Raw genomic sequence first — 23,876 nt, forward strand, 5'->3', positions numbered from 1 at the left:
GATGACTACCTGGTAGGAAGTTTGTTTTTCCCTGTTTTCCTTCCCCAAAACTAAGGTGAATCTTATACTCTGAAAAATATGGTAGCTATTGTTTAGCAGAAAGTATATCCTCCTCCTATCGGTATCTCTCTGGAGGCCTGTTAAGGCTACTCTCTGGGACACCTGTTGGATTCCCAATGTAATTTAAACCATCTGCGGCTGAGTTGTGAATTCTCTGAATGAATTTTGACCTGAGAGATGGTAGATATGCCCATGTCACTTCAACACTCCGCAGTCTGCATTGGTTGCCGATCAGTTTCCGGTCACAATTCAAAGTGTTGGTTATGACCTATAAAGCCCTTCATGGCATCGGACCAGAATATCTCCAGGACCTCCTTCTGCCACACGAATCCCAGCAACCGGTTAGGTCCCACAGAGTTGGCCTTCTCCGGATCCCGTCGACGAAACAATGTCGTCTGGCGAGACCCAGGGGAAAAGCCTTCTTTGTGGCGGCCCCGACCCTCTTGAATCAACTCCTCCCGGAGATCAGGACTGCCCCCACCCTCCTTGCCTTTTGCAAACTCTTAAAAACCCACCTCTGCCCCCAGGCATGGGGAAATTGATTCCCCCTGGCCATTCCGTTTTATGTATGGTTTGTTTGGGGTGTATGGCTGTTTTTATATTAAGGGTTTTAACTTTTTTAAAAAAATCATTGAATTTGTAATGTGCTTTGCTGTTGTGAGCCGCTCCAAGTCTTGGGAGAGGGGCGGCATACAAATCTAATTTATAATAATAGTAGTAGTAGTAGTAGTAATAATAATAATAATAATAATAATAATAATAATAATAATAATAATAATAATAGTAATAATTACTATCATGTAGCGGGAAGCCAGTGGAAGAAAACAACCAGTGCCAGTGGTCAGTAGATCATTGACTGGCATGGTGGTGAAGATTAGAGACGAGCGTCCTCATTCCATTTCCCTCCAAGTGCGAAGTGCACGCTGTAATAGACTACCTGGTGTCCAAGATTTGTGTGCAATGGGTGCCTAAGATTTTTCTTGCCGATTGCTGAGTTTTGAATTTTTTGAATGGGTGTGGCGCCACTGCATTGATTGATGTTTGCTCTCTAGGAGTATGATGATAAGCTTAAATTTCATCTCCTGTCACCATACAGTTGAGAAAAAGCCTCGCCTTCAATCTCGAAACGGCCAAGAAATTTTCGGGCGGCACTGACTGTCGATTTTGTGAGCTTCAGTAAACATCTTGGGGCCCCTTCACAGCAGCGTTCATGCCCTTAGCATTCAGGTAGAATAATACAGCACACTTCACACTTGAAGGGAAACGGAATGAGGACGTTTATCTCTAACCTTCACCACAATGCCAGTCAATGATCTACTGACCACTGGCACTGCTAATTACCTTTTGCTGGCTTCGCGCTACACGATAGTAATACCAACTTCCCCTGCAAACGTTCCCCGCGAAAGCTACATGCCTTGTGACCTTACTTTCCGGATAATCCTCATAGATATAAAATTATTATTATTATTATTATTATTATTATTATTATTATTATTATTATTATTAATTAGATTTGTATGCCGCCCCTCTCCGTAGACTCGGGGCGGCTCACCGCAGTAATAAAAACAGTGTACAAATCTAATATTTAAAAATATCTAAAAACCCATAATTAAAAAAAACCATACACACAAACATACCATACATAAACTATATAGGCCAGGGGGAGATGTCTCAGTTCCCCCATGCCTGACGGCAGAGGTGGGTTTTAAGGAGTTTGTTTATTTTATTTATTAGATTTATATGCCGCCCCTCTCCGTAGACTCGTTTACGAAAGGCAAGGAGGGTGGGGGCGATCCTAGTCTCCGGGGGGAGCTGGTTTCAGAGGGTCGGGGCCGCCACAGAGAAGGCTCTTCCCCTGGGTCCCGCCAGATGACATTGTTTAGTCGATAGGACCCAGAGAAGGCCAACTCTGTGGGACCTAACTTGGTCGCTGGGATTCATGCGGTAGAAGCCGGTCCCAGAGATATTCTGGTCCAATGCCATGTAGCGCTTTATAGGTCATAACAAACACAAAATATTTGGAAAGAAATGTATTATTGTATTTTTTCCTTTTTTTCCAGGTATCACAGTGGTCAGGTATATATTATAGACGTGTCCCAGTCTGTAGAGCACGATCATCCCCATGCTTTGGAATTCCTGAGGAAAGACTGTGCCAATATCAACGGTAAGGAGATCACATCCCTTCTGTAATTTAGCTGGTAAAACCAGTTGATCATAGTTATGACCAGTGTTCCCTCTAATTTTTTTTTTGGGGGGGGGGCAGAAAAGTATAGTGTCTGAGCGGCAGTCCCTTCGGGACTGGGCGACACAGAAATAATAAATAAACAAACAAACTAACTAACTAACTAACAAAAAACCCACCCTGTTTTGCCTCAGAGAATTTCAAAATAAAATACTGTACTGTGTGTCTATAACAGTGAGCTCATAATAGGGCAACTCTATCAATATCAAAATGCCACTTAAATAGTTGAGCTAGTTTCAAACTAGATTTTGATTTTCTTTCTCTCTTCCTTACTCCCATTCTTTTTCTTTCTCTTTTCCTTCCTCTCTTTTTTCTATCTGTTTCTCTCTCTTCCTCTCTTCTTCTCTCTCTCCTTCCCTCTCACTCTTTCCCTCTCGGCTTCTGGGCAGGTTTGGAAAACTCTGAGTTGATGATGATTTTTAAGTGAGCGATTGCTCACTGCTCAGCTTAGAGGGAACTATGGTTATGACCACATGATTGGATATTTCAACCTTAAAAATAATCCTGAACTAAGTTCGTAATTCCAATGTACTTGGAGTAGGGATGCTTAAAGGTGGATTATCCAGGAAAGCTTTTTGTAGTGCCATCCACAGCTTCTGCCAATAAATGCACTTCTAAATCATAGGTCTTCATACTCAGCAACTTTAAGACTGGTGGATTTCAACTCCCAAGAATTGGAGCTGGCTGATGAATTCTGGGAGTTGAAGTTCTCTAGTCTTAAAGTTGCCAAGTTTGGGAACCCCTGTTCGAAACCTTGGGGGACAAAGTTTGGAAGTTAAGTTAGAGCCATCGAAGTTTTTGTAGGCAATAGTAACTTTAATATCATGTTTGTCCTTTCTGGCAGATTTCTTTTATAAGTACAACGTTGCGGTGATGACTGTGAGAGAGCTCTTTGAGTTTGTCACGGATCCATCTATTACGAATGAGAATATGGATGCCTATCTTGAAAAGGTAGGGCTTGAAGATTTATCTTCTGTGCAAAAATATTCATGTTGGAGGTTCATGCAGGTTGTCCTCTCTTAGCAGCAACTTATCCGTTAAGTGAAGGGTCGCTAAGTGGAACTGTGCTTATGATCTTCCTTTACTTTACAGCAGTGGTTCTCAACCTTTCTAATTATTATTTATTTATTTATTCATTCATTCATTCATTCATTCATTCATTCATTCATTCATTCATTCATTCATTGGATTCGTATGCCGCCCCTCTCCGTAGACTCGGAGCGGCTAACAACAGTAATACAAAACAGCATGTAAATCCAATACTAAAACAGCTAAAAACCCCTTATTTGTAAAACCAAACATCCATAGATGCAAACATACCATGCGTAAATTGTAAGGCCTAGGGGGAAAGAATATCTCAGTTCCACCATGCCTGATGGCAGAGGTGGGTTTTAAGGAGCTTACGAAAGGTGAGGAGGGTGGGGGCAATTCTAATCTACGGGGGGAGTTGGTTCCAGAGGGCCGGGGCCGCCACAGAGAAGGCTCTTCCCCTGGGTCCCGCCAAACAACATTGTTTTGTCGACGGGACCCCGAGAAGGCCAATTCTGTGGGACCTAACCGGTCGCTGGGATTCGTGCGGCAGAAGGCGGTCTCGTAGATACCCTGGTCCGGTGCCATGGAGGGCTTTATAGGTAATGACCAACACTTTGAATTGTGACCGGAAATTGATCGGCAACCAATGCAGACTGCGGAGTGTTGGTGTTACATGGGCATTTTTGGGAAAGCCCATGATTGCTCTCGCAGCTGCATTCTGCACGATCTGAAGTTTCCGAACACTTTTCAAAGGTAGCCCCATGTAGAGAGCATTACAGTAGTCGAGCCGCGACCCCTTAATACAATTCCTCATGTTGTGGTGAACCCCAACCATAAGTCTAGCACCAATTCTCCCAACAGAGCTTTAAGCTGATTGGCAGGAAGGTCAGATGGATACCCTCACTATAAACGCCTGATTGGTTGGATTGTAGAAATATGTTCCAGGATGCTAGAATAGAAGCTTTAGTTCCTAACACCATGGGAAATTTGTGTTTTCCCATGGTCTTAGGCGACCCCTGTGAAACAGTCATTTGACCCCCAAAGGGGTCCCGACCGCCAGGTTGAGAACCACTGCTTTACAGAGCTGCAAATTACAAGGATTGGTCATAAATGAACTTTTTCATAAATGTCCTAACTGAATTATTACTAAATACGGTTGCTAAACAAGGACTATTATGTTTGCTGCCTTGAGTTATTTGCAAAAATAATAAAGGCAAGATATCAAGAAGACTATCTATATTGATATTGTCCCTAACTCACTATTTGTTAGGGGAAAGTATTTATTTATTGTGGATAAGAGGAGCTGACTTCTTTGAGACTTTCCTAAGTACAATTTCCACCCTAGAGCCGGGGTGGCGCAGCAGGTAGAGTGCTGTACTGCAGGCCACTGAAGCTGACTGTAGATCTGAAGGTCAGCGGTTCAAATCTCATCACCGGTTCAAGGTTGACTCAGCCTTCCATCCTTCCGAGGTGGGTAAAATGAGGACCCAGATTGTGGGGCCAATATGCTGGCTCTGTTAAAAAGTGCTATTGCTAACATGTTGTAAGCCACCCTGAGTCTAAGGAGAAGGGCGGCATAAAAATTGAATAAATAAAAATAAAATAAAAACGTACTGTAAAAACGGATTTTTATATGCAACCAAAGCTGTTGCGTGTAGAACAGTAATGAAACATACTACTTCTATATATATAACAACAATAAACCCAGCAACAACAACAATAATAAACTCAACAAGACAGACACAGACTTTAGATGATAATTAGAACTACAAAAAAAATGCTACCAACCTGCCAGACTGATAAGCAACCCATCGCAAATTTCATTATTATTTGAAGGGCGGGCATTGGTTTCCTTGCGGAAGGCAATTAGAGAAGTAGAGTATTTCTATCCCAGTGTGCTACCAAATTAAACACAATTAGTTGCTGGGAATTCTTCTAACCCATCCATCGGAGAGGGGCGGCATACAAATCCAAATAATAAATAAATAAATAAAATCTCAATAAATCTTGCTAAAAAGAAGTTGGTGGAAATTGTGCTTAGGAAAAAAAATACTTTGGTAAAGGCAACTGTCAAAGAACCTAACTGGCTCTTTTGAATGAGTTTCTGATGTTAGGAATTTATTTCTCAATATTTTATAGGTAATGGAAATAGCATGTGAGAGAACAGTGGAAGAAAGATCCAATCAGAATAATGTAGATGAAGAGGTAAGCCAGTGGACTAAATAAATACATTGGGTTTCTTCTGAAAGAACCTGAACTATTCCTCCCTATTTTGATAATACTCAGGAATATGTTTGTTTTCAAATGATTCATCAAACATTTTAGCAGTCTGCATTTTTATAGCCTTCAAATAATTGCAGCAACTTATTCCGCCATTATAATTTTTTTATTTTTTAAGTAATTACCGTATTTTTCAGAGTATAAAATGCATCGGAGTATAAGACACACCAAGATTTTAGAGGCAAAACAAGGGAAAAAGTATTCTGAACCAAATGGTGTAGTAATATATTATTTAACAAAATGCCAGGGTAGCAGAATACCTTTTACAAACATGTATACTTTTTATATCCATGTACACCTTTTACAAACGTCAAACTTGACAGCTTTAAGACTTGTGGACTTCAAGAATTCCTCCTCCGGTTGTGCTACCTCAGGAATGGGAGTTGAAGTTCACTAGTTTTAAAGCTGTCAAGTTTGAAGACCCTTGGATTAAGGGTTAGGAGTGCAAGGGTCTTCAAACCTTGGAAGTTCTTCCTCCAGTCATGCTAGATAGATTAATTAGAAGGCAAAAACACCTCAATTTTTGCAAAAAAAGGGGCCATTTTCACCCTTTTTTTTTTTTGCAAAAATAGTGGCAGTTCTGTGTCATTGGCAATTCTGTGTTAGCAAAAACTTCAGAAGAGAAGGATTTAGGGGTAGTGATTTCTGACAGTCTCAAAATGGGTGAGCAGTGTGGTCGGGCAGTAGGAAAAGCAAGTAAAATGCTTGGCTGCATAGCTAGAGGTATAACAAGCAGGAAGAGGGAGATTGTGATCCCGCTATATAGAGCGCTGGTGAGACCCCATTTGGAATACTGTATTCAGTTCTGGAGATCTCACCTACAAAAAGATATTGACAAAATTGAACGGATCCAAAGACGGACTACAAGAATGGTGGAAGGTCTTAAGCATAAAACGTATCAGGAAAGACTTAATGAACTCAATCTGTATAGTCTGGAGGACAGAAGGAAAAGGGGGGACATGATCGAAACATTTAAATATGTTAAAGGGTTAAATAAGGTTCAGGAGGGAAGTGTTTTTAATAGGAAAGTGAACACAAGAACAAGGGGACACAATCTGAAGTTAGTTGGGGGAAAGATCAAAAGCAACGTGAGGAAATATTATTTCACTGAAAGAGTAGTAGATCCTTGGAACAAACTTCCAGCAGACGTGGTTGGTAAATCCACAGTAACTGAATTTAAACATGCCTGGGATAAACATATATCCATCGTAAGATAAAATACATGAAATAGTATAAGGGCAGACTAGATGGACTATGAGGTCTTTTTCTGCCGTCAGTCTTCTATGTTTCTTTGTTTCTAGTGTGGGCAAAAGATCTCGGAAGCCTGCAGGGAGCTCCTGGGTGTTGGGTGAATGGCAAAAATGCCACTGGTTCTGTGAAAAACAGGTTCTTTTTCGCCCATTTTTTTGCAGAAATGGGGTGGTCAATGGATCTGGGAAGCCAGCAGAGAACTCCTGGATGCTGGGGGATGGAAAAAATGCACCCATTCTTTTATGAAAAATGGGCCTGTTTTTTGGCATTTGTTTTACAAATATGGGGACATTTTGCCTTCCCCCAGTAGCTCTCTACATAGAAACATAGAAGACTGATGGCAGAAAAAGACCTCATGGTCCATCTAGTCTGCCCTTATACTATTCCCTGTATTTTATCTTAGGATGGATATATGTTTATCCCAGGCATGTTTAAATTCAGTTACTGTGGATTTACCAACCACGTCTGCTGGAAGTTTGTTCCAAGGATCTACTACTCTTTCAGTGAAATAATATTTTCTCACATTGCTTTTGATCTTTCCCCCAACTAACTTCAGATTGTGTCCCCTTGTTCTTGTGTTCACTTTCCTATTAAAAACACTTCCCTCCTGAAGCTCATTTAACCCTTTGACATATTTAAATGTTTTGATCATGTCCCCCCTTTTCCTTCTGTCCTCCAGACTACAGATTGAGTTCATTAAGTCTTTCCTGATATGTGTTATGCTTATGCATACTTCTCAGGCTCTTTGCCCATCTCATTTTTGCAAAAAAAACGGGAGAAACAGCCTGTTTTTCACAAATGTGGGGACATTTTTGGCATCCCCCAGCACCCAGGATGAAGGATTCCCAGACCCTCTGTCCAAAAATGGGGCAGGCAAAAAATGTCTCTATTCAGTGTATAAGACACACTGACATTTCCATCCTCTTTGGGGTGGGGTGGGGTGCGTCTTATACTCCAAAAATACAGTAATGAAAGAAAATAAAGACTCCATCATGGAAGTATATTTTACTTAAGTCTCTTCTTGAATGCCACAATTTTTATTCTCTATTTCTTAGCTCTAAGAAACTGCCTTTAATTTATAATAGAATTAATGTGCTTAAATGAAAGTGTGTAATATGGTTTGCACGGGATATTTTTTTTTCTATATCGGAATGGTTCCAACTCCATTTACAAAATGATTTCAGAAAAATGGCCCTTAAATATGTCTCAGGAGGCAACTAAACTGCCTTGTTTTTTTTTCTTTAAAAACATTTTGCTTCTCATGTGAGAAGCTTCTTCAGCTCCTAAACATGTTTCTGCTTTTTTTAAAAATGAATCTGATTTACACTTTAGTCAATCCTGGTAAACATGAGTGAAAATCTATGATCTCTCTTAGCTGATCGGTAATAGCTAGAGAAAATACAACAAGTGGTTTATAGTTTATCAAATTATGTTTAATTCACCTTGCTAGGTGTTCAGGAAAGCCTATATCCCTAGGACTCTAACGGAAGTGAAGAACTACGAGAGAGATGTGGACATAATGATGAAGCTGAAGGAAGAGGATTCAGCCCTCTCTGTGCAGCAAGATAATGTAAGCAATGCTAGATTGACTGGACATCTAAAGAAATATGCTTATTTATATATTATTTCAGACTATAAGAGGCACCTGTGTATAAGACGCACCAAGATTTCAAAGAGGTAAGTGTTGTGTTTGAGCTTGGGCCAGCCATTGCTCCCACATATAGGAGAGATGAGGCACAAAGTGAGTGCGAAAGCCTGGCTGACAGCCAGGAAGACGTGGCAGACAGCCCCGAGGATGAGGCCACTGTTTCAGAGGAGTTGGCAGACAGCACACAGGACCCAGCAGACAGCGCAGGGGATTTGGCACGCAGCCACTCAGACAGTCTCTCCTCGTTGGATTCCAATGCAGAACAGCTCATAGACATGCATAGCCGGAGAGCCATGCAAAGGAGGGCTCAATTAAAGGACTATTACCGGTGATCAGAGTAGCACCTGGGCTGGGTGTGGTTCTCATACTGAGGGCTGGGTGTGGTTCCCCTAATGAGGGCTAAAGGTATAAAAGGGAACAGAGGCAAAAGGCAAACTGTGGCTGTTTATCTGTGTGACTTGGTGGTTCCTGCTCTGAAGTTTCTGTTCCGTGCCTTTGAATTTCAACCCAGCCTTTTCAGGCAAGTGGGAGGTGAAACCTCTGGGACTAGCTGGTTGCTCTCGAGTCTCCACGATTCAAAGGACTCCTGAAACGTTTCTGCTCCGTGCAGGTTATCTTTGGTTGCTTTTTCCTGCACTTTGTATGTGGCTGACTGTCCGCCTTGCACTATAATTTATTCCTGACAATAAGGACTGTTTTCGTTAACCATTTTTGTTTGTTTAATACACGTTTGCTGATTAGAAAAGCACGTGTGTTTGATTTCTTTTCCCTGGACTGTTACTAATTGCCTGAGCCCAGTCAGGCAGAACAGTAAGTAAGGAAAACAAAAAGTTTTTTTGCCCTGCCCTTAGGAGCACTCTGCAAGATTCCCAAACCCTCTGTGTGCCGGGTTTTTTTTTGCAAAAATGAATGCTCCTGGGGGCTAGGGGAAGGCAAAAATGCCCCTGTTTTTGCAAAAAATGGCCCATTTTTCACTCATTTTTTTCAACCCCCCCACCCCCAAAAAAAACCCACCAGGCTGCGCAGGGGGTTTGGGAAGCCTGCAGAGTGCTTCTTGGGGCAGGGGGAAGGCAGAAACACCCCTGTTTTTGAAAAAAGGCCTGTTTTCCACCCATTTTCACCTGGTTTCACCTGGTCCAATAAATAAATAAATAAATAAATAAAGTTGACAATTGGTGCTTTCTCTGTCACTAGAATGTAATACAGTGTTCCCTCGATTTTCGTGGGGGATGCGTTCTGAGACCGCCCGCGAAAGTCAATATTTCCGCGAAGTAGAAATGCGGAAGTAAATACACTATTTTTGGCTATGAACAGTATCACAAGCCTTCCCTTAACACTTTAAACCCCTAAACTGCAATTTCCCATTCCCTTAGCAACCATTTAGATTATTGCTCACCATGTTTATTTATTAAAGTTTATTAAAAAAATATTTATTAAAGGCAGACGAAAGTTTGGTGATGACGTATGATGTCATCGGGCGGGAAAAACCGTGGTATAGGGGAAAAAACAGCGAAGTATTTTTTAATTAATATTTTTGAAAAACCGTGGTATAGCCGTTTTGCGAAGTTCGAACCCGCGAAAATCGAGGGACCACTGTATAGTGTAATGCAGGGGTGAAATGCTTCCGGTTCGCTTGTGCCTATCGCCGGAGTGCTGGTCGCAAAGGGAGTGTGAGGCTCCGCCTACCCGCCCTGATGCCACCATTTGGGTTCTTTTACTTTCTATGCATGCACAGAACACTTTACATATGTGCTAGAGCAGCGTTTCCCAACCGGTGTGCCGCGGCACACTAGTGTGCCGCGAGACACAGCCAGGTGTGCCGCCAAGCTCCTAGGGAAAAAGGAGAGCTTAAGGAGAGCCCTGCCCAGCTGGAGATTCCCTGGCAGCACCAGGTAGAAGCCGGCAATGCAGCACCCTTTTCCAGTGCCGCACAAGGAGCTGGGCGTTGGAGTTTGGGGTGGGGAGCGATGAAAGTGCAGAGGCCGGCGCCGCGGCTGCCCCCACCCCCCAGTGCCTCCGTTCCCCTCGCGCCCCTGGCTTCTCGCCGCTGATGCCCTCCCGCTCGATCTGCCCCTTTCTCCAGCTCCTCCGGCGAGCGCTCGGAGAAAACCTCACAGCGGAGGTCGGAGAAGGTTCTTTGGAACGTCAGGGGTGCGCGCGCGCGCGCCCTATCCCCCAGCCAGCCTACCCGGAAAAACTGTGCCGGCCTCTGCAGAGAAGGAAGAGAGAGAACAAGAGAGAGAAAGAAAGGAAGAGAGAGAGAGAAAGAGATAGCAAGAGAGACAGAATGAGAGAGAGAGAGAGAAAGAGAAAGAAAGAGACAGCAAGAGGGGGGAAGGAGGGAGAGAGAAAGAGAGCCAAAGAGAGAGGAAGGAAGGGAGAAAGAAAGAGATAGCAAGAGAGACAGAATGAGAGAGAGAAAGAGAAAGAAAGAAAGAGACAGCAAGAGGGGGGAAGGAGGGAGAGAGAGAAAGAGCAAAAGAGAGAGGAAGGAAGAGAGAAAGAAAGAGATAGCAAGAGAGACAGAATGAGAGAGAGAAAGAAAGGAAAGAAAGAAAGAAAGACAGCAAGGGGGGGAAGGAGGGAGAGAGAAAGAGCAAAAGAGAGAGGAAGGAAGGGAGAAAGAAAGGGATGGAGAGAGAGAGAAAGAGGGAGGGAGAAATAGAGTGAAAGGGAGAAAGAGAGATTTTTTTTGTCCAAACTTTCCCCCCCCCCCCCTTCAATGTTCCCCAGGATTTTGAAAATGTGAATAATGTGCCGCGGCTCAAAAAAGGTTGGGAAACACTGTGCTAGAGGGTAAAAGAACCCAAATGGTAGTATCCGGGAGGGTGGGCGGAGCCTCGTGCTCCCTTCACGACCAGCTCTCCGGCGACCGATAGGGAGCATTTCATCCCTAGTATAATGCGGTATACAAGTCAAATCTTTATTATGATCCTTGACCAAAGATTTGAAGAATCCACATTCAGATTGTTTTACTATTGTTTTTGGGTTTTGTGCAGATTCTCTACCAGACCGTGACAGGATTAAAGAAGGATTTATCGGGTATTCAAAAGGTAAGATGGTGATATTTCAGGGTTGTGTTCTTCAGTAGTAAAGGTAGTCCTCAGCATACAATCTGCAGTCTGCATTGGTTTCCGGTCACAATTCAAAGTGTTGGTTATGACCTATAAAGACCTTCATGGCACCGGACCAGATTACCTCAGGGACCACCTTCTGCTGCACGAATCCCAGCGACCAGTCAAGTCCCACAGAGTGGGTCTTCTCCGGGTCTCGTCAACCAAACAATGTCGCTTGGCGGGACCCAGAGGAAGAGCCTTCTCTGTGGCGGCCCCGGCCCTCTGGAACCAACTCCCCCCAGAGATTAGAATTGCCCCCACCCTCCTTGCCTTTCGAAAGCTGCTTAAAACCCACCTCTGCCGCCAGGTATGGGGAAACTGAGATATACTTTCCCCCTAGGCCTTTACAATTTTATGCATGGTATGTATGTATGTATGTTTGGTTTTTATATTAATGGGCTTTTAACTGTTTTTAGTATTGGATTTTGTTATATACTGTTTTATTGTTGTTGTTAGCCGCCCCGAGTCTGTGGAGAGGGGCGGCATACAAATCCAATAAATAAATACATACATACATACATACATACATACATACATACATACATACATACATACAATCACAATTGGGCCCAAAGTTTCTGTTACTAAGTGAAAAATTTGTTAAGTGGGGTTTGCCCCAATTTAGGACCTTTCTTGCCAGAGTTGTGAAGCGAATCCCTGCAGTGATTACTTTAGCAACAGGGCTGTTGCGTGAATCTGGCTTCCCTGTTGACGTGAGCCTGGAAGTCCAAAAGGAGATCGCATGACCCCAAGACAGTGCAGTTGTCATAAATATGAGTCAGTTGCCCTTTGCCTCAGTTTTGTTCATGTGGTCATGTGACCTCAATGGTTGTAAATATGAAAAAGGGTCAGTGCCGTTGTAACTTAAAACTTTTTAAAATGGAGGATTACCTGTATTCACATTAGGGTTAAACCTCTCCTGACTAGATTCAGGATCATGCTAAGCCCAACCTTGGTGTGACTTAAAATGATGTGCAAATATAATCCGTGTTGGTACTTCTCGACCTCTGTATAATCTATTTTTTATTCTTTAACTATGATTTTGGAATATCCTTGCTGGTCATCTGCCTACAGGTATAACAAAAAGTTTAATTGTCAGCTGCACATTAGATCTTCTTCCTGATTTCTTCCACTTTCTTTGTCATCATAACTTTTTATTTTTTTTCTCCAACATAAATAATATTAATAATAATAATAATAATTTATTAGATTTGTATGCCGCCCCTCTCCGAGGACTCATGATGGCAGACAAATCTAATACATTTATAAAATAAAAAACAATACATAGTTTCCAACACAAAATCAAGCTTATTATCAAACATATACACATTTTTTTCTTTTTACCTTGTAATCATTCAATGGAGGCTCCTTCTTTCTCCTTTTTTCCTCTTCTTTTTTCTCCTTCTTTCACAAAAGGACTGTAGAAACATATAATATTTTATATATTCAAAAACCTCTTGAAATATAGCTTAATCGCTGGTCATCAAATGCACATCTTACTTGAATCTTACAAATCTATTGAGCTAATTGTTCAAAAAAACAGTTTTCTTATAATCATCTAAGCAAAGTAGAATAAACAGTATATAAAATAATTCTTCAATATTGCAACAAAAAGTCTAAAAAAACCATAACAGAGGTAGAGTGCTGTACTGCAGGCCACTGAAGCTGACTGTAGATCTGAAGGTCAGTGGTTCAAATCTCATCACCGGCTCAAGGTTGACTCAGCCTTCCATCCTTCCAAGGTGGGTAAAATGAGGACCCGGATTGTGGGGGCAATATGCTGGCTCTGTTAAAAAGTGCTATTGCTAACATGTTGTAAGCCGCCCTGAGTCTTAAGGAGAAGGGTGGCATAAAAATCGAATGAATGAATGAATGAATGAATGAATGAATGAATGAATGAATAATCCTATATGTCTAATAAAGTAATTATTCCGATAACAAAGTATATCATATTACATAATAATAAAATAGATTGTATATAAAATAAATTTGAATATTACAACTAAAAAAACTACATAATTTTTAAAATATAATTTGAATATGTTTAAGCTAGTTTATTCCAATAATACATAGTGCTACCACCATTACTCATCTTCTCCATCTGGATTTCCCACTTTCTTCATTATGATTCTATTGTTCCATGTTTCTACAGTTAGAACAAGAGCTTAAAGCTGTTTTTCTGCCAAAACATCTCATCTTTACATCAATAAAAATTGATAAAATACAGTGATACCTCGTCTTACAAACGCCTCGTCATACAAACTTTTCGAGATACAAACCTGGGGTTTAAGATTTTTTTGCCTCTTCTTACAAACTATTTTCACCTTACAAACCCACCGCCACTGCTGGGATGCCCCACCTCCAGACTTCCGTTGCCAGCGAAGCACCCGTTTTTGCGCTGCTGGGACTCCCTTGAGGCTCCCCTCCATGGGAAACCTCACCTCCAGACTTCCGTGTTTTTGTGATGCTGCAGGGGAATCCCAGCAGCGCAAAAATGGGCACTTCGCTGGCAATGGAAGTGCGGAGGTGGGGTTTCACAGTGAGGGGAGCCTCAGTGAAATCGCAGCATAGCAAAAACACAGAGGTACGGAAGTGGGGTTTTGAGGATTTTGGTGTTTTTGTGATGCTGCGATTTCACTGATGCTCCCCTCTCTGGAAACCCCACCTCCGGACTTCCGTTGCCAGCGAAGCGCTCATTTTTGCAATGCTGGGATTCCCCTGCTGGGATTCCCCTGCAGCATTGCAAAAACGCGGAGGTAGGGTTTCCCATGGAGGGGAGCCTCAGAGGAATCCCAGCAGCGCAAAAACAGGCACTTTGGCTGGCAAAAGGGGTGAGTTTTGGGCTTGCACGCATTAATAGCTTTTCCATTGATTCCTATGGGAAACATTGCTTTGTCTTACAAACTTTTCACCTTAAGAACCTTGTTCCGGAACCAATTAAGTTTGTAAGACAAGGTATCACTGTATTGGGCAGTTTGAGTTTATAGAAGGATTTTGTTAGCTATGTTAAGTTCAAACGTATGGATTCTCCTTTGACAGTCCTTGCATTCTTAAAATCCAACTTAGAATTCCACCTTTTGGAATTCTTTGTATGTCTTGGACATTGGCTTCCCATACTATTCAGCTCTTGGAGAATATTGTGAAGGCTGAACTTCACGTATTCAAAGAATTTCTGATGGGGAGCAAGATTGAAGGGGGGAAAATGAATCCTTTGGTTTGTTTTAGGTGCCTGCACTCCTTGAAAATAAAAACGATGAGGCCGATTCTAATAATGAAGATGAGGATGATAGCTCTGACAATTCAGACTCAGGTTGTAAAGAACAGGAAGAGTCGGTGCTTCATAAAGACCAACCTGCTGAAACAGGTGTTGACAAAAAGGTTAGTGGGACACCTTTCTTCAATTGGAGAAAATATTTTGCGTGAAGGAGAAGCTACTATGAGTGCCACGTTCATCGCTATATAAACATCCTTGCTGCTTTTTTGTTCTTCAACACTGCAAAAAAGTTTGTTTAATTGATGTTTCTTACTTGGGTCTACTTTTCTAGGAAAGGAAGAAAATAGTCAAAGAAGCTCAAAGGGAGAAGAGAAAACACAAGATTCCAAAGTACGTCAAGAAGCGAAAAGAGAAGGTCGCCAAAATGAAAAAGGGCAAATAAAATTCTGGTGATCGTCTTTAAAAGTTTTTTCTTGTTTTAGTGAGTCACTATTTTGGAGCAGATTCCATTTTGATGCATATCAACAGGGCACTGTGACTGGCTAAATTGTTACCAGATTGGCTTGCTCTTGTGCTCCTACGGAATCAGAAGCTCCCACTAAAAATATTGTATTTTTCGGAGTATACGATGCACCCCCCCCCCTAAAAGAGGCTGAAAATTTGGGTGCATCTTATACTCTAAATGTAACCCCGCCTACCCAAACTAAGGTGTTTTCCTCCCCCCAACTAATGTGTGTTTTATATTCCAAAAAATACAGTATATTCCTGTAGAGAAATGAAAACGATTTCTCAAATGCGTGGTTTTTTTTAAAGAAATCCAGAGAAATTGATGCAACATACAATTGTATATTTTGTACTTGCATAGTGACGCCAACATGTAAACTGATTCCTTTCTTCTTCCACGATCAATTATTTCGGTAGATGCATAGGTAAATAATGTATGGGAGGAGTTTACATAGTCTCGTTCATTTAAGCCCTGCGGACATTGGACAGCACCTCTTAATATTTCTCTTTCCATGCTGATGAAGGCAAATGGGAATTGGAGTTCCGCAACACCTAGAAGGCCAAACAGCAGCCTGTTTGTGATGAAAACTGTACATTCAATTTCAGTGAATTTTCTGCTAGCAAATATATTCCTTCTCATCCTGTCCATCTGCAACATTGACACTACATTTGAGAAGTGTGTGTGCGGGAGGGGGCGTCAGTGCAAAACTACATTTATAAATAACATGGTTTTTCTCGCTCTCATCTCTGTCTGGTTTGTGGCACAGTGCTCCATGTGTTACTGTTTGTCAGTTAGTCTTACCTATTTGGCTGCCTGGTAGGGAGCTTCAGAAGAGTCCTGTTGCCTAGGTAAGAGACTAACAGATTTCTCCTCTTTCGGGAAATGTGATCTTTCTTCATTGTGCAGGTTTGTGCGTAGAGTGATCTTTATGTGATCAAGAGAATACTTCTGTAACTGTTCTTGATTTGAGTTCAATTTGCTTCACTATGGGTGAAGCATTGTAAGGATACTTACAAACTGAGTTGACACCAAGGATCAGTTATTCACATTCATTACTCAATTGTTTTTAAAAATTGAAATCAAGTTCAATGATGGGCCACTACCATCCTCAAACCATTAATTAATGTTCTGAACTATTACCGGTAATGGAATCCCCGAACTTTATCGAATTGGTTTCTTATTCTGATTTAAAACCACAAACTACAATTCTTGGCTCAGAGGTTTAAGGGGTAGCCATATTTTAGCAGCTGTCAGTGATATAAATCCATTGCCGACTGGTGTCATTTAAAAAAAATAAAATAAAACTCAAAAATTCTGCATTTTATTTATGTGTTGATTTTTTTAAAAAACACCTTATCACTCTCTCCCTGGTTTTATAGGAATAATAACAAAGATGTTTCATATAGAGATACATTTGATAGCATTGTTTTCATTTTAAAAAAAGTTTGAATCCCCTGGTTTGAGAAGATATAAGGGAGACTAGGGCATTTTGGATGTTGAACAAATACCGAAAACCCAGCTGAATGCTGAGAATTAGTTCATTAATATCAGGTGTCCCACTCATTTTTAAAAACTAACATAATATAATTGTGATGCCAAACAAATACCAGTAGAGAAACTTATGACAAAGAATATTATTTCAAAACATTGAGTTATGGTGCCTTATAAACATGGTGGTTAGAATGCAGTACTGCTGGTTACTTCTGCTGACTGCCAGTTGCATGCAATTTAGCAGTTTGAATCTCACCAAGCTCAAAGTGGCCTCAGCTTTTCATCTTTCCAAGGTCAGTAAAATGAAGACCCAGATTGTTGGGGGCAATATGCTGACTCTGTAAACTGCTTAGAGAGAGGGCTAATAAAGCTCTGTGAAGTAGTTTGTATAAGTCTAAGTGCTTTTGCTATTATAAATTATTGTTAAGCCTATTAAATACAGTTATCTAGAGATTCTTGGTTGAAAACTATTGCAGGATATTTCATGTGATTGTTCTGAGCTAAATGTTGCATCCATTCTTGTATTTCTTGTACCTGGTGTAGCTTTTGAATAAGTACCGGTATCTAATTTAGAGAACAATAATAGGAAGAGTTTATCTAGGCTGCAAAATTCCAGAGGACCAATAGATGTCAGCAAAGAGACATTTTAAATTTCTTACCATCTAAGGGTAATGATGTTTTGGATTTTTGCAACCCAGATGTAGCCTGCATATAATAAAAGATGTCCACTAGAATCATCTTTCCAATTCAGTGTTTTAATCAAATTTCATATTCAGTTCATTTTACTAGCCATATGTCAGAGCCAAAACTGAGAATGGTATTTACCTATTCCAGATTGAGTTCTTTATTGTTTACCTTTACAAAATCTTGCCAGACTGAGGGTTTTACTAATTGTGGCTTTGGCGTGGCAGGTAAAGGATACTGCCAAATCTCCATTCCCACCCCAGTCTGGGGCCACCCAGAGCTGGTATTTGCCAGTTCTCCGAACTACTCAAGATTTCCGCTATGGGTTCCCCAGAACCTGTCAGAACCTGCTGAATTTCACCCCTGGGTTAAGACAAAGTGAACAAAGTTATAGAGGACTTTGTATAGAGGGCATTAATTAACCTAAGAACGGTGGTTTTTATCTTTCCTGAAGCACCAGTAGTCCCTCTGTTTCAAGGCTACCTGAATGAATGTGCTTGTTATTATTTACTAGCCAAACACACATTTTGTAAGCTGATCTAATACAGTGGTACCTCTACTTACGAACTTAATTCGTTCCGTGACCAGGTTCTTAAGTAGAAAAGTTTGTAAGAAGAAGCAATTTCCCCCATAGGAATCAATGTAAAAGCAAATAATGCGTGCGATTGGGAAAATCACAGGGAGGGTGGGACCCCTGTTTCCTCCCAGGAGATTCCTAGAGAGGCCCCACAGAGGCTTCTCGTCTTTTCCAGCCCCGTTTCCTCCCAGGAGATTCCTAGAGAGGCCCCAAGGAGACTTCTCCCTGCCTTTTCCGGTTACAGTTTCGGAGGCTTAGGTTTCTAAATGGAAAATGGTTCTTGAGAAGAGGCAAAAAAATTGAACACCCGGATCTTATCTAGAAAAGTTCGTAAGTAGAGGCGTTCTTAGGTAGAGGTACCACTGTACTCTTATTAGCAAGCTGATGATCTTCAGAAACACAGCAGGTGGAGCCTTTGTCATGTTTTTATTAGTGTTGAGACCGAACTAACAGTGTCTGATGTCTACTTTAACTGGAGAACATTTTCTTCGGCTGTTAGTGATTCTGCAATCCGCTTTCCTTTTCCCATCCACGGCCAACATACCAAGGGCAGGTTTTGTGGAAGCAATGAACAAGGAAACCCATGGGCACTTAGCTGGAGATAACACACTGAAACATACCTTCTGGAAGCTATGCACAAGGTTGGGCTGATGATATTTTTTTTAACAAGCCATCAACTGTTTTCTCATATCACTTTCCAGAAAACGCCCTGGGAAAGTCTCTGAATGATTTTTCTTCCATGGGAGAAACTGAAGAATCATCATATTGTTTATGTGTTAGGCGTGAAAGGAAATTGGAGCAGAATCAGAAGAGTTAGAACCAAGAGATGGAGATTGCTTCATGATCTTGTCTGGACTAGCAAAATTACCTTCAGAGCTTATTTATTATTCCTTTATTTGTTTTACATGGAGTTAGCACTGAAGAAAGGCAATCTCTAGCTGAACGCAGGAAGAAGAAGAAAAGCTTTTGGAGAGAGATTATGAATTTATTATATCCGATCTTTATTATTTTTTACAGTTAACTCGAGCCTGGTGCCTTAAACATTAGGTTAAACTTTTAAATTACCAAGAGTGTGGCTTTATCCATCTAGATACAGCAGAAGCAAACTCAGTTCTGGGATTTTACCATGAAAACCCATATAGGTAATGTTGGGAGAGTTTTGCTCACATGTGGAAGTTAACCCACCAAGTAGCCACAGTTAACCACGATATCTAATTGAAGTCTTCAATGAAAAACACTGCAGCAGGCTTTATTTATTTATTTATTTTCATTCATTCATTCATTCATTCATTTATTTATTAGATTTGTATGCCGCCCCTCTCCGAAGACTCGGGGCGGCTAACAACAATGAAAAGACAATGAAAACAAATCTAATATTAAAAATAATCTAAAAAACCCCAATTTAAAGAACCACTCATACATACAAGCATACCATGTATAAATTCTATAAGCCTACGGGGAAGTGAAATTTCAATTCCCCCATGCCTGATGACAGAGGTGGGTTTTAAGGAGTTTGCGAAAGCCAAGGAGGGTGAGGGCAACTCTGATATCTGGGGGGACCTGGTTCCAGAGGGTCGGGGCCGCCACAGAGAAGGCTCTTCTCCTGGGTCCCACCAAACGACATTGCTTAGTCGATGGGACCCAGAGAAGGCCAACTCTGTGGGACCTAACCAGTTGCTGGGATTCGTGCGGCAGAAGGCGGTCCCGGAGATATTCTGGTCCGATGCCATGAAGGGCTTTATAGGTCATAACCAACACTTTGAATTGTGACCGGAAATTGATCGGCAACCAATATTTTATTTTTCCTATCAAAATGCTTTTCTAAATAAACTATCACCTTTATAACTAACTATCCACAATACCATTATATAATTCTTATTACATCCACCACTGCAACCACTAAGCACTAACTATAAACCACTCGGTATAAAACCACTCTGTAACAAACCACTGTAACAAACTACACCCATGCAAGGGTGTTACCCCTATTATATAGGTTACAGCCAATCAGGTTGCAGCACATTTAGCAAACCCATGATTACATACTGATTATGGCTTACATTAGCTTTTCCCATGGTTAGTAACCATTTCCTTGCATTGTAATAATACCTTCAGAAATAAACTTATTTCTGACAGCTAAAACCAAATACTGTATATAATTTGGATTTCTAGGCCGCCCTTCTCCATAGACTCAGGGCGGCTTACAAAACAGAATAAATACAATAATAAACATATGAGAAACCCAGAATTTAAAACTAATCTATGTCTGATCTAAAAACCCAATTTTTTTTTAAAAAAAACAATCATTCATATTTATTCTATCACAATCATACATCTGGCTGGAACATGATGCCAATGCTCAACGGCCCCAGGCCTGCCGGCAGAGGTGAGTTTTTAAAACCTTACAAAAGGCCAGGAGGGTAGGGGTGGTACGGATCTTTGGAGGGAGTTGTTTCCAAAGGGCCAGAGCCGCCACAGAGAAGGCTCTACCCCTCACCAGACATTGCTGGCTGATGGGATCTGGAAAAGGCCAACTCTGGGAGCTGATCGGTCGCTGGGATTCATTTAAGCATAGTTTGAGTTTGAGTTTAATCAGATTTGTATGCCGCCCCTCTCCGCAGACTCGGGGCGGCTCACAGCAATAGCAATACAATGTAAGACAAATCCAATATTTAAATTAATTTAAAAACACCACAAATTAAAACCAATCATACACACTAGCGTACCATGCATAAATTTTATAAGCCTAGGGGGAGGGAACATGTCAATTCCCCCATTCCTGATGACAGAGGTGGGTTTTAAGGAGCTTACGAAAGGCTAGGAGGGTGGGGGCAACTCTGATATCTGGGGGGAGTTGGTTCCAAAGGGTCGGGGCCGCCACAGAGAAGGCTTCCCCTGGGTCCTGCCAAACGACATTGTTTAGTTGACGGGACCCGGAGAAGGCCAACTGTTGAACATGTGCATATATGCACAATACTGGAATATGTTGGGGGCGGGGGGAGCCAAAAACAAGATGACGACCGCATGCAGTGCCGGAAACTCGGCTTCTGCATATGCTCAGAAGAAAAAAAAAATAAAAAATCAATTAAAACCTGAAAACAAGATGGCAACTGCATACACAGTGCTGAAAACTCAGCTTCTGCACATGCTCAGAAGAAAAAATAAAAAAGATTTTTTTTAAAAAAAAGATGGCAGCACCAAGGACCAGTGCCGGCCGAACCAGTTCTGTGACATCACTATGACATTGCCAGCGGGTTGCTGCCAGTTCAAGTGAACCAGTTCGAACTGACCTCTGGGTAAAACCCTTTACCCCCTCCGGGCCACTCATAATACATAGTTCACCAGTTGAGTTCAGTATTTTTTTGAACAGTTTTCTGTTTAAAAAGGTTATGGTCTACTGTGACATTAATTTATAGCATCTATTTTAGGTCTTTCTCTAAGAAGCACGAGGATATATAAATGTTTTTCTCCTCCGTTTTATCTCACAATTTCGAGTGAAGATTAGCTTTGGCTAAGAAATATAAATTATGAACACTAAAATGCCAATTGTCCCAATCTTATTCTACCGTTATGTTTCTTAAACTAACACTTATAAGATAGAAAATAACGAATCAGAATAAATTGTTAAATACATTTTACATTGCTGAAGATGGAAAAGAGCAATTATTATTTTCTTTTTTACGTAGCTCTTCTTTCCAAAAGAGGATAAATAGGATATTTTCAGCACATGTAGTTATTATTATTATTATTGTTGTTGTTATTGTTATTGTTATTATTATTATTATTTATTAGATTTGTAGGCCGCCCCTCTCCGTAGTTCCCGTTGCTGGATTACAGAGGATTAAAAAAATATATTTTTAACGCTGTATTCCTATTCAACTCCAATATTTCTGTGGAAGTCAAAATTATGCCATGTGTTTGGAATCACACTTAGAAAATCTATGACTTTTCCTTCCTGCTTAAATTTAAATGCAGGCCTCATGTTGAAATTTACCTCCATAAGCGGGCAAATCAAGTGTTAGAAGACTTTTTGAGAATAGAATAAAATAAAGTTGGGCTCAGCTCTTTCGTTTTGGGCAAAGATTGTCAGTGCTGCTCAGACATTTCACAACTTGACCTTAGTGTCAGAAGGCTCTCACGCATCCCGGAGCCTCCCTCCCTCCTTAAGAATTCCCCACTCACCCTGTTGCTGTTTGACAAACTGCGAGAACCATAGCAGGTGCAACTAATGGAGTCGGGTCAGATTTGACATGCAGGCTTGCTAACTTCCAACCCAGCATCCTAACCACATGAGCCACTTAGAAACAGAAGTATAGAAGATTGACGGCAGAAAAAGACCTCATGGTCCATCTAGTCTGCCCTTATACTATTTCCTGTATTTTAATTTAGGATGAATTTATGTTTACCCCAGGCATGTTTAAATTCAGTTACTGTGGATTTACCAACCACATCTGCTGGAAGTTTGTTCCAAGCATCTAACTACTCTTTCAGTAAAATATTTTCTCATGTTGCTTCTGATCTTTCCCCCAACTAACCTCAGATTGTGCCCCCTTGTTCTTGTGCTAACTTTCCTATTAAAAACACTCCCCTCCTGACATTTTAACATATTTAAATGTTTCGATCATGTTCCCACTTTCCGTTCTGTCTTCCAGACCAGTGTTTCCCAACCATGGCAACTTGAAGATATCTGGACTTCAACTCCCAGAATTCCCCAGCCAGCATATTTCAGAATGTTTATTGGATAATGACAATATCAAGTATCAAGCCTTGTAAATAGGTGGATGGTTAAAGATTGGAGATAATTTCTGATTTGCAAATGAACGAACAAACCACTCAATGAAGTTGATATCTGCCACTTATTAATTTTAAAGTATTCAAAAACAAAGACAAAATTGCTAGCACTCTCCTACAGACGTACACACCCATTTTCAAAATGTACTGTGTACATTTGTCTGGCAATGTGGAAAAAAAGCAAAACAGGAAATCGATAGAAAAAGTTTAGCTGTCATACCATCATTCCTCAGTTGCATTTAATCGCCTGTTGCAAGCTTTGATGATGAAAAGATTGCATGCTGGCCATTTTGCAATGAGTTGTGGCTTTCAGGAGATATTAGGGTTGTTGAAATAAAGAAAGAGAGAGAGAGAGAGAGAGGGTGCTTTGGAAACACCAGGAATGAGATACTGAAGGTGACTCATGGAGGCAGGGGAGTGAAACATCCTGCAGCAGAAAAAAAAAGAAAAAAAACTCTTTACAAAAGGTAAAAAATAAATTCTTGCTAATACACCTCCCCAATCCACAAAGGAGTCATAAAAAAAGTCAAACAAATCCTCCCAACAACAACCCAGTTCTATACAGTGGGCAGGTTCTCTGTGATGAGAAAGAGAAAGCTGTTTGAATTCTTGCCAACTCCCCATGGGAAGGACTACTGTGGGTGCAGGCATAACTGCAGGCACTCGTGCTACCAAGCAATCCACTGCAATTGCATTGCAAAGTAGAATCAGTGATGTGCCCATTATCTGCAAAACCGTTTAAGCCACTTTTCTCTCCTGGGAAGACCTGGGGAACCTAAGAAGTGAAGTGAGAAGAGGTCACTCCAATAGAAAAACCAAAATGCAACAAAGAAATAGGCACCTTCTTCCATTTGTGGTGGACTTGCCCCAAGGCAAAAGGATTTTGGGGGGAAAAATCATAAGTGGCTATTGGAGATAACCAAAACAGATATAGAATTTACTCTGGAATATACGCTCCTAGGAATAAGAACGAAAAAATATCCCC

The 23,876-nt window shown here is 41.0% G+C and overlaps 1 protein-coding gene across 3 annotated transcripts in view; it reads left to right on the forward strand.

Annotated features, from left to right (window-relative positions):
* Positions 1–16,667, forward strand: part of RIOK1 (RIO kinase 1) — a 56,781-nt gene extending 40,114 nt beyond the window's left edge. For all 3 annotated transcript variants that reach the window (XM_070747217.1, XM_070747219.1, XM_070747218.1), the window contains exons 12-18: positions 2,121–2,224; positions 3,147–3,253; positions 5,474–5,539; positions 8,316–8,435; positions 11,513–11,566; positions 14,855–15,007; positions 15,175–16,667. In XM_070747217.1, coding sequence (XP_070603318.1) covers positions 2,121–2,224; positions 3,147–3,253; positions 5,474–5,539; positions 8,316–8,435; positions 11,513–11,566; positions 14,855–15,007; positions 15,175–15,285 — 715 coding nt within the window. In that variant the 3' untranslated portion in view covers positions 15,286–16,667. The remainder of the gene's footprint in view (positions 1–2,120; positions 2,225–3,146; positions 3,254–5,473; positions 5,540–8,315; positions 8,436–11,512; positions 11,567–14,854; positions 15,008–15,174) is intronic.
* Positions 16,668–23,876: the final 7,209 nt, after the last annotated feature.

This window comes from Erythrolamprus reginae, chromosome 3 (assembly GCF_031021105.1).
Source record: "Erythrolamprus reginae isolate rEryReg1 chromosome 3, rEryReg1.hap1, whole genome shotgun sequence".
NCBI lineage: Eukaryota > Metazoa > Chordata > Lepidosauria > Squamata > Dipsadidae > Erythrolamprus > Erythrolamprus reginae.